The 13,262-nt window shown below is 53.2% G+C and overlaps 3 protein-coding genes across 3 annotated transcripts; all 3 read left to right on the forward strand.

Moving 5' to 3' along the window:
- Nucleotides 1-612: 612 nt before the first annotated feature.
- On the forward strand, nucleotides 613-4,508 carry Z517_02905 (uncharacterized protein; the record flags this gene model as incomplete). The annotated part of the gene is made up of 3 exons (XM_013432013.1): nucleotides 613-1,290; nucleotides 1,337-1,826; nucleotides 1,942-4,508. The coding sequence occupies 3 exons, from the start codon at nucleotides 613-615 to the stop codon at nucleotides 4,506-4,508; spliced, it is 3,735 nt and encodes a 1,244-aa protein (XP_013287467.1).
- Nucleotides 4,509-7,754: 3,246 nt separating this feature from the next.
- Nucleotides 7,755-9,092, forward strand: Z517_02906 (nuclear transcription factor Y subunit beta; the record flags this gene model as incomplete). The annotated part of the gene is made up of 4 exons (XM_013432014.1): nucleotides 7,755-7,908; nucleotides 8,418-8,528; nucleotides 8,608-8,735; nucleotides 8,835-9,092. The coding sequence occupies 4 exons, from the start codon at nucleotides 7,755-7,757 to the stop codon at nucleotides 9,090-9,092; spliced, it is 651 nt and encodes a 216-aa protein (XP_013287468.1).
- Nucleotides 9,093-10,245: 1,153 nt separating this feature from the next.
- On the forward strand, nucleotides 10,246-11,997 carry Z517_02907 (uncharacterized protein; the record flags this gene model as incomplete). Its single annotated transcript, XM_013432015.1, has 2 exons — nucleotides 10,246-10,577; nucleotides 10,632-11,997. The coding sequence occupies 2 exons, from the start codon at nucleotides 10,246-10,248 to the stop codon at nucleotides 11,995-11,997; spliced, it is 1,698 nt and encodes a 565-aa protein (XP_013287469.1).
- Nucleotides 11,998-13,262: the final 1,265 nt, after the last annotated feature.

Consider the following 13,262-nt stretch of genomic DNA (forward strand, 5'->3'; position numbering starts at 1 on the left):
CCCTTCCTTCTTACCTTCGCAACTGCGCCCTCTTTCCATCCCCACCGCAATCGTTTACAGCGCCCAGGTTAGACGCAGCAACAAGGGATCATTGATGCTCATTGACCTGCATCTAGGATCGCCTTGTACATTCCGACTTGACCTCTACAGCCGACTCGCGCTGCCACGCAACGCCACTGACCGGCTCGACCTTGCGTGTTCCTGATCCAGTCCGAATATCCTCCCAACCACACCCGCCACGGACGCCCACGGTTTTGGTCGATGAAAAGCGTGTCTGGAGATTGAACAGTTCCGGTTGCTATTACAAGCAGATACCCAGGATTCGTCGATCTCTGTCGTGCCGACAACTTCAGAATTGGCAAGGAAAAGGTTCTGGCAAAACGAGTCCCGTGAAACCGTGCTCCTTACGACCACACCACCATTGCTGCCTGTTGTTCGAGCAAAGCAATTGCTCTGCTCGAAATGTTTTTCTTTCTCTCTTCATCAGAACCAGACTGGCTAGCACACTTGGCTACCGGCTCCTGGCGCTGATATTTTCGTTTCTCAAACAGGTTTCGACTGTTGAGCATTTCCTATTTTACTTTCTGCAAATGGTCTCCATAGCTGTGTGACATGGAATTCAACGATGGATCAACTTTCGCTCCTTGGAAAGGCTCGCGAAAGAGACCCAGGTCTCCCGACCTTGCAGACCGTTCTGCCCACGAGTTGGACTACAGACCCGTGGCTATGGAGCGTCCCACAACAGCCGTTTCCTTTGGCGTCGACACGGAGCGGAGTAAACGGCGAAAGCACTCTATCAGCACGCAGAGTCTCAGCTCTCCTGCACCCCCAAAGCGAGCCCCTATCCGCCGGCCCTCTATGCTGGTGGACCTACCTGGCGAAGTTCTGCAGCACATTTTCACTTTTGTTGATCCCATTTCTCTTGGACGGTTGATCCGTGTCAACCGCTGCTTTCGTTCTCTCCTTGATCCCGCATGTCTACTGCCACAAAAGTCTGCATCTAGCCTGTCCATGCGTTTGACCATGCGCAGTCAGGACCTTGTTTGGGCCGCATCACGAAGATCGTTCCTTCCAGGTTTCCCAAAGCCAATGGACAAAATGACAGAGCTGGAAGTGTGGAGACTTGTTCGAGGCCGCACATGCCAATTCTGTGGAAAGAAAACAACTCACAATCAACCCCTGTCGATGTCTGAACTCTGGGATTCCGGGCCTGGATTAGATGGTGTTCGGCCTATCTGGCCATTTAGAGTCAGGACTTGTGGCCGTTGTCTGCAACCCAGGCTGATAAAGGTAAGATCCTTGCTCTGAACCCAGTGCAGTGTCTGATCTCCAGTAGGATGCAGAATTGATTGTCTCTACTTATTCGGCACTAAGGCCCGCTTTGCCTTTCGCGATCTTGACACAAGAGTTGAATTATATTCCATCCACGGTAATCCCGCAGAGGCCACCACCCCCTCATCTGGAACTGGTCAAATACTACTTCAGGCCTCAGTTCGAAGCACTTCAATCCGAGTTCCATGACATAAAGGCTTTAGGTGCTGCTGCGGTCGCCGAATGGTATAAAGGCCTCGAGACTCTGGGTCAAAGAAGTAACGCCGACGCTGCGCGCTTTGAGCAATGGGAACTCCAAGGTGGATATTCCAGGTTGCCAATTGCCAGAAGCCCCAGCGGAAACGGTGTCGATACTTCGTTGATGAGTCTTACGAATCATGCAGACCCTATGCAAACATTCGACAACGTGCAACAACCATCTGCGCATTCTGCCGACGGAACACCCTCTTCTGGCAACGTGGTTTCAGGACTCTCCACTCCCGGCACCCTCGAAGGTAAGCGATTATTTGATTTGGTTTTTTGATACTCGGGATTGTCTCATTCTCTCTCCAGTCGTAGTAGCTTCTGGATGCTCTCGTCCGCAGCAGAACTAATAGTGATCCCGTGCAGATTCTAGACACCCTGCAGCTCAAATACAGTCATGGCCTCTTCCACACTTTCCTGTTGCGCCAGGACAGCAGCCCCTCACATCCATCAGCCCTCTTGGTCCTTCATCGCCATCTGGCCAAATTCCAGGGCGTCCCCCGCGCCAAAAGACTGAACGTAGTCTGAAAGAGGCAACAAAGACAAGGGCTGAACGCCGCAAAGATATTGAGAGACGCTGCCTCGCCCTCGAGCCCCCTATAATGCCGTCAACGTTGGTGCATATGGATGCGTTTCAGGCGGCGATCTTGATTTCACGCCCACTCGACGATAAGGCCTGGGAGATATTGAGACCGCGTCTTCTTGCACAACGTGCAGACGCTGAACATCGAGAGAGCAAAATTTCACTTAGCGATCCTACAATACAACTCCAAAAGCGCCAGCAACTGGAGGAAGAGCAGCGCGTGGCACAGGCAAATGCAAGCCACATGTGGATCGAACTGAAGGTCCCTCCAAGAGATAAATTACAGAAATATGCGCAAGATTTTATACATCTGACATGGTCGGATGGTACTGCGGTGACCAAGGCAACTGCAAGCAAGTTCGCTGCGGAGGTTCTTTGTCATGTGCGACAGCGCTTCGACGAGGTGGTTGCTCAAGAAGATCGAATGCTCCAACTCAAAGGAACCGCCTTTCCCCAAGACGAGGCGTCCCTTGCCTGCAGGAAATTAAAACTTGAGGACATGAAATGGGTCTACGAAGAATTTGTGAAGCCTCACGCGGAAAGATTCGGAAAAGAACTTTTTCTCTGCCACGTGTGTGATACCACACAAAAGCTCTTCGCATTCGAAGCAGTCATCCAGCACTTTGCTGCGAAGCATACGAGCTCTCTCAGCAGCGGCAACAGCATCGTGTACTGGAAAGCCGAATGGCCCCTGGAACCCCCCTTCGATCCACATCCGAACATTCCCTGGGCTCTCCAGGCTGCAGGCAGTATGGCTAGCACACAACCACCTCAGCAAGCTCGCCTGGGCTTGCCTCCTCGCGGCCCGCCATCATCGGTTGAGGGCGGGCTTGGAGGTCCATACAATGTTCCGCAGCCTATTTCATCATCACAGTGGTTTGCCGACCCATTACAACATGTTGATCCGAACAGTTCTTCGAGCGTATTGAGAACGGACTCGCTCAATACCGGGCGTCTCCCTCCAAGGCTTGAAAGAGGACGTCTCCGTGGTAGCGTCGCCGGCTCTTCGATTGCCAGATCTGAGACCTCCGGATATACCAATGAAGATGAATACGGGCCTCGTTATCAGCCCTATAAATTCGCCCGCCCGAACGCTCCTATCGTTCAATACTACCAAGGGTCACATGCTGGTGCTAAAATTGGCGACGAGATGGATAGGAGCCATTCAGGCAAATCCGCACCTCGACGTGAAGAACACCCTCATCTTTTCGAGACCGGACGTGGCTGGGAAGTCTGGAAGCGACCAGGGCCGATTTCCCACGGCTCCATGATATATTCGTACGGAGACAGCTCTTCGAGGTTCTCGTACGGAGAGTCTGTACAAAGAGATGGCGGGACCTCGGTCGACGGAACATCTGAGACTGGTGGTAGCAAGACTACCAGCCACATCTCTTTGCGGCGGGAATTGGCTTCGGAGTCAAGAGCGCCAACCAGCGACCTCGAGTCATCGAGAGAGGAAGCCCATCAAGCTGCAACCCATGCAGCTGTAGAGAATTTTCTCAACAACTTCAGTCCTCTGGTTGGTGATGCGGGCACGGATAGTGTGAGAGACGTTGGCACGATAACGCGACCGACTGACTTGGAGCAACCACACAGTATACCGGGACTGCATCCGATTGATGCGTATCCTCAGCAGGGTGAGACCTGGGAGAGCTTGGGCAACCGCACCAGGGGCCATATCTCTCCTCCTACTCGACAAAGACCTGCTCCACCCCTCAGAGAGCTTGAACGACCGCCTGTGTGGGCTGACAACCCTCCAGCACAGCTCCGCTATAGCCCTTCGATGCCACCAGATCGTGACCCGGAGATTGCTCGGGAGCTGGCTTATGATGATAGATACAGGGAGCTTCCCGGACGAGCACTCCAAGCCCGCTACGACCGCCAATTTGAGGATATGCGGGACCTCGTCCCCGCATATCCAGTGCCTCCTTACGAACCTCAGTATTTCTACAGTCACGACGGAAGACGATATGTAGAAGTAAGGGAACAGAATGCGGAGAGGTATGCACCTCGAGCCAACGACTTTCCCGAACGATATCACAACCCCACGGATAGTTCTGGCTCGCGTTATTTGGACAGCAGGCGATACGTTCCAGAACGACAAGTTGAACACGACAATCGTATGCATGGTCCATTGAGAGAATACGAACTTGGCGATAACGATTACCGCGCTGCTCAGAATATGGGACCGTCGTGGGGGTATGATAGCCGCCACCCTCACGAGCAGGCTACTCTTGAGCCACATCCACGGAGTGCAAGAACCAACACTCGAGAGACCACATATGAGCCGATCGAGCAACCAATGAGATACACGCCGCGATCCTTTGGCGCAGAGCGCCCTGGTGAATGATCGCTTTTTGCTCGAAGGAGCTGGATCGGGATCCCGCGATTCCAATGGAAGTAAATTGGAGGTGAAGCTGATGGATTTTCTTCTGGTCTTGTAACTTTCTTTTCGATTTATTTGCTCGGAGCATTGTCTGGGAGTGAGTGAAACATATTGCATGGCACCGTCTGGGTCGGCATGTGTGCTGTTTTCTTTGTTGTTTCGAAGAGATACCCCCTCCATGTTTGTTTCAATGCCGAAATGTTTTGATGCCCTTTATTTACAATATTGCCAAAAGGAAAATTATATATTCGATGACCACCAGGTATTGATGAGGGAACCGATCAAGTCCCCTTTCCACCAGCTAGTCAAAAATTTTTTTGCTGCTTTCGGGGAAGAATGTGAACGGCACGGATTTCTGTGTGCCCTCTACTTTTGGCATCATGCACACTCACGCAATATTTCCTGGAGCCTGAACGCAACATCAGGCTAGCACGTGGGCTGGCAGCTTTGCATCATACGAGTCTGGGACGGTCTGTGTTGAGGCGGAGGCCTAGCGCACAACCCATGTCTATACCTATGCGTGCATGCCCAACGTGAGGCGGGCTCCCCACCCTACCATGTGACTATTTTTCTGAAATCCTATATCTGCGACTATATCCGATCTCGATGGCGATGAGTTTGATCGGAAGAGCAGAACTGGGCGAGTTGTAGCAGTCACCCAATAAGTGTTCACGCAGGACTTTGTGGAGCTCAGCCGTTGTTGGGGACTTTTCTGCCTTCGTGCGATTATTACTTTGGACCACCTGTCAGGATTTCGTCAACGTCACAGGCCGTCGAAGCCAGGATTCTGGGGCTGTACGAGGACTCGTAGGAGGTGCTACAGCGCTTATGCACGGGGTGAACGGACTCAGCAAAGGTATTTCCCGTTAGTGAGGCTTGAGATTCGGATTGATGGCCCACCGCCGTTGTCGATGCCCGTGATTGGCGAAGCGGGTGCGTCATGGCCCCTTCATGTGATACAGCGCCTCTTGCCGCTGGTTGGTGACCGTCACACTTCATGGGAAATGAAGCAGACGCCGGTGCTCCTCGTCTTTGCCGACTTCACGGTGATGAACTCGAAGAGGCTGGGATGCGGCAGTTAAATTGAGATTGCTGGGTGTTCTTACTGCCACTGCCACGAGAGCGCGAGGAGATGGTGGTGGTGGGCCGTCTTCACCGCGACTTCGGGACCTGCGGGAAAAGCAACAGTGATTGAGAGGGTTCGGGTCGGCCGTGCTTCGTGTCTTTTTTTGGCCCATACAGGTGGGCTACGTATGGGCTAGGAGGAAATCAAGAGGGTCAACAGATGTCGAGTCAAGAACCCTGATGGTGATGCGAGACGGTGACAATTCAGATGGCAAATTTGTTTGGTGGCTGTCAACATGTCTGGCGTGGCTTGGGCATGGTGGGCATGGTGGGCGAAACTGCACTGTGGAAAATAAGGCGGGCAAGGCATATTCAAGCCCATTTGAAAGCATACCAGAGTAACGGTTCAGATGAAGCTGATGGCTTGCAGGTATTAGGCGAGAGATGGTCTGCAGACTAAGCGAGGGTCAAGAGGTGGTGAAGAGAATGATGCAAGTAGTCAGAGAGACGGGTGATGAAGGGAGGAGGGAGAAAATCTCGAGCGGACATTATTGTTGGCTTTGTTTGTTCGAGGCCACCAGGCTGAGTATCCCTCCGCAAGACTTCCTTGAGGCCCAAGGCACCTTAGGTACATACTCGTAGGTATCTACGAGTACCTCGAACGAGTAAAGGTACTCGGTAGGTTATCTAGCTACGCTGAACATACTCGCGCAGTACCTACTTGTATGTACCTACAGTAGGCAGGTAGGTGATACACGTAGTGGACAGATGGGCAGCCACACGGCTTTACGTGATGGGCATTCCACAGGCAAGGCGGCCCCCAAGTGAGTCAGTGACAGTATGTAGGTGTGTAGGACGAGGAACAGGCACCCGAAAGACACCCATAAGCCACTAGGCAAACCCACCGACTCAGGCTAGTAGGAGGCTAGCCCTAGCAACCCGAAGAGCTCACGTTGCTGTTTTCCTTGCCCCCCCCATCGGCTTGCTCGCATTCCCACCTTGCCGTCACCCTCTCTCTCCACCCCACCAAATACCTAGGTACTGCCCGGCTACGCAGCAGCCACTGCTACTGCTGGCTGTGATGCTGCTTTCTTCTGGCTGGTCTCTCCACCTTCACCATCTTGTCTATCCCAACCGTAATCCATCCAACCATCATCGACGTCTCTTTCATCCACCAACTATCCATCGTCTTTCAACCTTGTCCATCCTCTTGTCGTGTTGGCACCTGCAGCGCGCCCCTTAACTATTCTACTATAGGATTCTTAATAAGTCTCAACAGCTATCCGAACTTCATCCAATCGTCGCCCACTCCCATCGGCAAAACAACAACAATCATTCGTCCCACTATCTGTCTGCTCCCGCACGCCTCGCCTCGCGCATTGCATACCACTGTATGTCTCAATCTGGTTCTACACTTTCTCGGTCCATTAGATGTCCCCGTCCTAGGATATCGATACTAGCCTGTAAATGCTAGTATCGCTAATGAGCCCCGTTCCCAGCGCACTGACCGATGGACTGACCAAACAATCTAGACCTGCAGCAACCACGCCGACCCAAGCATCTCATCTGCAGCTGTCCGTCCCGGCCTTCGAGTCGCGCAGCAGCACCACAAACCATACCAGTCGCCAGTCGCATACCATCCATCACCGCGCAGCCACCGCACGGCGCACTCTCTCGCGTGCCACATCGCCTTGCATCACGATCCTGCTGGCTGGGTTCCCAAAGGTTCCAGCGATCGGGTCTCGCTTCAGCTGCGACTAGATCCTCTTGCCTTTCGAAAGTCCGTCATTTGTGCGTGCCCGTGGTAGACCGCCTCACATCCCACCACAACCATTCGACGCTTCTTCCGAAAAGTCCCAAGTCTCAAAATTGACGGTTTCGCCTGCACGACAACGCATCCCCCATCCTAAATCGTCCCCCGGTTCCCCGTCAGCCCTGGGAAACGTGCCGACTGGTAATCATTTTGGGCACAAACAAAGCAGGAGAAGGGATCGTCTGACCTCTTGCGCCGGAAGTGACGCAGGCCAGCATTAGACATCCTGCACTGGTGTCGCCCCAGTGTGACGTGGTCATCAACGCCAGCCAGACAATCTTCGCCTTGCAATTCGGCCGCTGCGGCTATCCTCCAGAGTACAGGACTACATCATGTCGGCCTCCCCACCCAAGGAACCCGATGTCGAACAGAACGCACATTCTGGTGAAGAGCAGGATCATATGGATCGCGAACAAGAAGGAGCTCAAGGTGCCGGTTTGGACTTTGAAGTCAAGGAACAGGATCGATGGCTTCCCATCGCCAATGGTGGGTGAAGAATTCTGTCTTTCTTTTTGTCTTGATGTTTTGCAGGTCATACACACACTTTTCTCTCACTGGAGGGAAGGCACCGTGTCACCAGACGCACAGTCTTTGGAGTGTTGGCATTTGATTTGTTCGACCCTTGGGTAACCAGCCATGCATCTTTGCGCGCGCCAGCAACGTTGCTTCTGGGCTCTGTGCGAATCCGAATGTGCGACGCTGCAGCTGCTCTTTAGCCAGCACCGTCTCATTCGTTGCTGCTTCTCTCCTCCTCAAGCCATGATTTGCGTCCCAGCTCTCCTCAGCGCTGACTGGTGCGGCATCTGGACCACTCAGAGAGCGCTGTCAACGTCTCACTCGACACAACAAGATCCCCAAGATGCCTTCCAGTTCTTCTGAGCATGAACGCAAACCATTGTCATCCTCCTCCAAGCACCATGGCGGTCGATCAACATCGTCGTCGTCTTCCTCCATGTCAGCAATGTCAGATGCTAACATCCGAAACTTTGCACCAGTGGCCCGAATCATGAAGACTGCCTTGCCCGACAATGCCAAAATCGCCAAAGAAGCGAAAGAATGCATGCAAGAATGTGTGAGCGAGTTCATCTCATTCATCACCAGCGAAGGTATGTGAGCTTCCTGTTACTGAGAAATCATCGCTTGCCGTCCGTTCATGCCGGGGGAGCTTTGGCTAACGTTGCACAGCGTCCGAAAAGTGTCAACAGGAGAAGCGCAAGACGGTCAATGGGGAAGATATCCTGTTCGCCATGACTTCGTTGGGCTTCGAGAACTATGCAGAAGCACTCAAAATCTATCTCTCCAAGTATCGCGAAGTAAGTTTTGTGTCTTGTCCCCCTCCCTTCCGAATTCTCCTTCTCCTTTGTCAGCTCGACGAGGAAATCAATCTGAACAATTGAACTGATTGGGATGAGACCCAATCCACAAGGGGCGAGAACCAGAACAGACCTACCAGCAGTGGCGGGTATGGGGGTGGCGTCGGGCCCGGCAATGTCCAGGGCAATGCCGCGACAGGGCCCCCCGGCTACCCAGGGGGGCAACCCGACAATGCCACCGAACTATTGAATCAAGGGCATGGCATGAATGCAAACGATCACGACGCGGCCGGTCCATATGGTTATCCCAGCGCCGTGTCCAGCGGCCACAATGGCATCACCAGCGACAATTTCTGAGTCGGCAGGAGAGGACGTCCGCGCATGTCAAGGGCGCCGTGGGCCAACAGCGGACAGGAGTGCACTATCTGCCAGTTCCTCGGGCACCGCCAGATAGTCAGGCACGGTGGGGTGAGACGGACGGAGACGGCGATTACGGATGAAAGAAGGCACAGGGTTTTATTCGTTACCGAATATGCCAACTGTACATGAGTATCGGTGCTGAAAGACGGAAAGATATTGTAAGAAAAGGGCCGGGCTGTCTGACCATGGAAGAACACAGAATGCATTGAGGTTAACCAGGACTGATCGTTAACAAAGAGCCTGACGTGGGTGGATTGGGGGGTCAGGTAATGAGGAACGAGGGAGCTATGGAAAGGCTGTAGACTGGGTTGTTTAAAGAGATCGACAGGCGTGAACGAATGAATCATGTTTCGAGGGAACGAGGCCTTCATTATCGGAGAGCGGAGTCCTCGACAGGGACTTGGCTGAACAAATCAGCTCGTTCAAGGGGGACTTCCTTCAAAGCCAGGTGTTTTCGGTGCTTTACAACGCAACATTACACACAAGCGTTATCAACTAATGGCGGCCGATATTGAAGTAATCAACCCCCACTAACAAAGTCCGAGTCTGGCTTTCCAATGCGATAAGGGTTTCTTTGAGGTACCAAATGTATGCACAAGTACGCCCTTGTTTGACAAGAGGGCGGAGGGCGGAATGCGGAATGGGGCCGGCGCCAGGCCATACTCAAAGGGGACAGTCACGTGTCAAGACTTGGCCAAGCTAGACACAGATAAGGTACTGTGATTGGCCGGACTTGAACCTCACACGAGTGGGCCGACGATAAGCATGTTCAAGCGCACATTTCCTGGACCAGGTATCCCTTAACTAATTCTGGATCTTTTCAAGCCCCTTCGTTCCTTTTATTTACCTAATATCGTCCCCAGTCCATCCACTCCCTGTATTCGTCGTATGTAACGTTTAAAGCTGGAACGTCACAGGATCATTGCTCATTCTTCCGACCCTGCACTATCATTTATACTTTGTGCTCGTCTTTGGTTAATTGCTCCTTGTACCCCATAAAAACACCTCCCCTCCTGTTCGTGAGCACTCTCCCCCCTAGAGATTCATTCGCACATCTGGAGATCCAGAACATCTGACCTCACAGATCACTATGGCGCCTCACGCTGAACCTGAGGCGGTAACGGATACTTCGTCCTTCGTGTTGGCAGACCCTGTGCTCGCCAACGGGGACACACACTCGGTCTTCACCGTCGACCATGTCCTACCTCATCGCCAGAAAACAGGGCCGCCCCCGACGACGGTGGCTGCTTTCTCGAGTGCGGACATGTTCAAGAGTAAAGGGTGCTTCAGAAAACCAGCGGCCCAACGGTGGGATCATCGTCTCTCGGTGGAGAGCAAGGCTCGACAAGCTTCGTCGTTGAAGGGGGCGATGAAGTATTTCCGAGCAGATACTATCAGCCTCTGTGGCGGGTTGCCTTCGAGGTAAAGTTTTTCTCGTGGCTTTGTATAGTCTGCTCTGTGTTGATCTGTGTCTAGCGACTATTTCCCTTTCGAGGAGCTCAGCGCAAAACTCCCCGTCTCCCCTAAATTCTCAGAAGCGGAAACACACGAGTCCGGCCGGGTGTTTTCGACAGGCAAGCATGACGCTCGGGACGGCAAGTCGCTCCTCGATCTATCGATTGCCCTCAACTATGGCCAGTCGATGGGTCCTGGGGCACTGATCCGCTTCCTCACCGAACACACGGAAATCGTCCACAACCCGCCGTACTCGGATTGGGACATCTGCATGACCGCCGGCAGCACTTCGGCGTTGGAAATGGCGCTCCGCATGTTTTCTGAGAGGGGACACTACGTGATCACCGAGGAGTATACGTTCAGCACCGCCATTGAGACGGTCGCTCCCTTGGGGTGCAAAATGCTCGGCATCAAGATGGATGCCGACGGAATGCTTCCTGCGGAATTGGACGACATTTTGTCCACCTGGGATGAGAACGTCAGGAAAGCCCCGAAACCGTTTCTCGTGTACACGGTGCCAACCGGGCAAAACCCGACGGCGAGTACGCAGTCGCTCGAGCGCCGAAAACAAATCTACGCCGTGGCCGAAAAACACGACCTGTACATCCTCGAAGACGAGCCTTACTACTTTCTCCAGATGGAACCCTTTGTTTCGGGCCAGACGCACGAGGTTCCGAAACCCTTCAAGCCGGCGCCCGTGGCGGAATTTTTGCAGAACCTCGTCCCTTCGTACCTGTCGCTCGACACGTCGGGCCGGGTGCTCCGGCTCGATTCCTTCTCCAAGATTATCGCCCCCGGCAGTCGCTGCGGCTGGGTCACGGGGTCGAAGCAGGTGATTGAGCGCTTCATCCGGCACAACGAGGTCAGCGCGCAGAACCCCGCGGGCTTCGCCATGGTCCACCTGTACAACCTGCTCGAGGAGAACTGGGGCCACCAGGGGTTTTTGGAGTGGCTCATGTTCATCCGCGCCGAGTACACGCGGCGCCGGGACATTATCGTGAATGCGTGCGAACGGCACCTCCCCGCGCAGATCTGCAGCTGGGTGGCCCCCAAGGCGGGCATGTTCCACTGGATCAACGTCGACGTCACCAAACACCCGCTGTACAAGGCGCGATGTGAGGCCGGGGGCCACGTCGACTACGCGACCCTGTTGGAGATCGAGGACTCGGTCTTCCTCGCCGCGGCCGAGCAGTCGGTCCTCATCGCCAAGGGGTCGTGGTTCAGAGCCCAGCGGGGCAGCGACACGCAGTTGTTCTGTCGCACGACGTTTGCGGCCGCCCCGGCCGAGAAGATTGTCGAAGCCATCAGCAGGGTCGGCGCCGCGCTCAGGAAGGAATTCGAACTGGTTGAATCTGAGGGGGGCGAGCGCAACGGTCATGCGAGGTGATTGCGGCCACGGATGTGGATATGTGTGCGCGTGTGTGGACTTGTGTTTCGTCCCTTGTCCCTTTCGCGCTTTGGGTTGGTATATGAGAGCGAAGACCTCTCACAACTCGTTGTCGGAATTCTCGCCAGTGGTACGACAAGTCTTCAACGCCGAAGCCGACGGACATGGGACCCAAACGGAGCAAAGGGCACACCGTGATTGTCGATCGCCGGTCTTCGATAATGACGGTAAGCCACAACGTACCAACAGCCCGGCCACATGGCCTCGACCACACCCCCATCGCGGCTACGAATCGACGAACAACCCATTCAGTTCAACCTGATCGGCGTTGTATTGACGGAATTTCCCTATTGTTTAGAATACATCTCCTCCTCTAGCTACCTGCCTGCCTGTGGTGGTGGCCCTTCAACGTTAGCATGGATGGGTGTTGGGGATCACGGATAGTGAATGTTAAAAAACGTTTGGTTGATGATGACCCCCCTTTTTGGTTTTTTCCTGTGGGTCTTGTTTTTTTTTTTTTTTTTTTTTTTCCAGTCTGAATCGAAGGTTTGGTCCGCGATGATGGATTGGGAACTGATCTCTCTCGTTTCGATTCTGATCCAATACTGGACCGCCATAGACTAGAGTGACAGGGGACCACCTAAAACAAACCCAACACGGATCCATGTCCAATAGAGTGTTGGTGCGCTAGCAAGCAGATCATATATGTCTTGGGAATTTCTGGACAATAGGGATTATCGATAAGATGGTGATGCTCGCCCCGTGCGCACCGTACCAGACCTGACTATGAATCTATTCGTGAAACGCACAACGAGCCTAGAGAACCTAGACGGCCCAGACGCGGACGGTAGACAGGAAGAACCCTTGGAGAATTCAAAGTCCAAAAAAAGAGAAAAAAAAAAAACAAAAAAAAAACAAATATTTTCCCTACCGTGACAGAGACAGGTAAGATGGCTAGATGGCAAGATGGCATGGTGGTAGGGCTGTAGTACGGCGGGATAGCAGGATAGCAGGATAGCATTATGGAATGGATGGATGGATTGATAAATGGGGGTCTGTATATAGGAATGATATAAAATCATACATGTCGTCTTGTCTCGTGGCGATCTTCGATTTTGAATCTTGAATCTTGATAAACCCCATCGCCGTCAGATGGCAGCATAATATCTCTCTCAATCACACATGATTCTTTCGAGTCATCGCCCGTTCCGTCATCCTGTCATTCTATCTGTCTATCTAATCATTACTGACCCTCCCCCATCCCT

The sequence above is a fragment of the Fonsecaea pedrosoi genome (assembly GCF_000835455.1).
Source record: "Fonsecaea pedrosoi CBS 271.37 unplaced genomic scaffold supercont1.2, whole genome shotgun sequence".
NCBI lineage: Eukaryota > Fungi > Ascomycota > Eurotiomycetes > Chaetothyriales > Herpotrichiellaceae > Fonsecaea > Fonsecaea pedrosoi.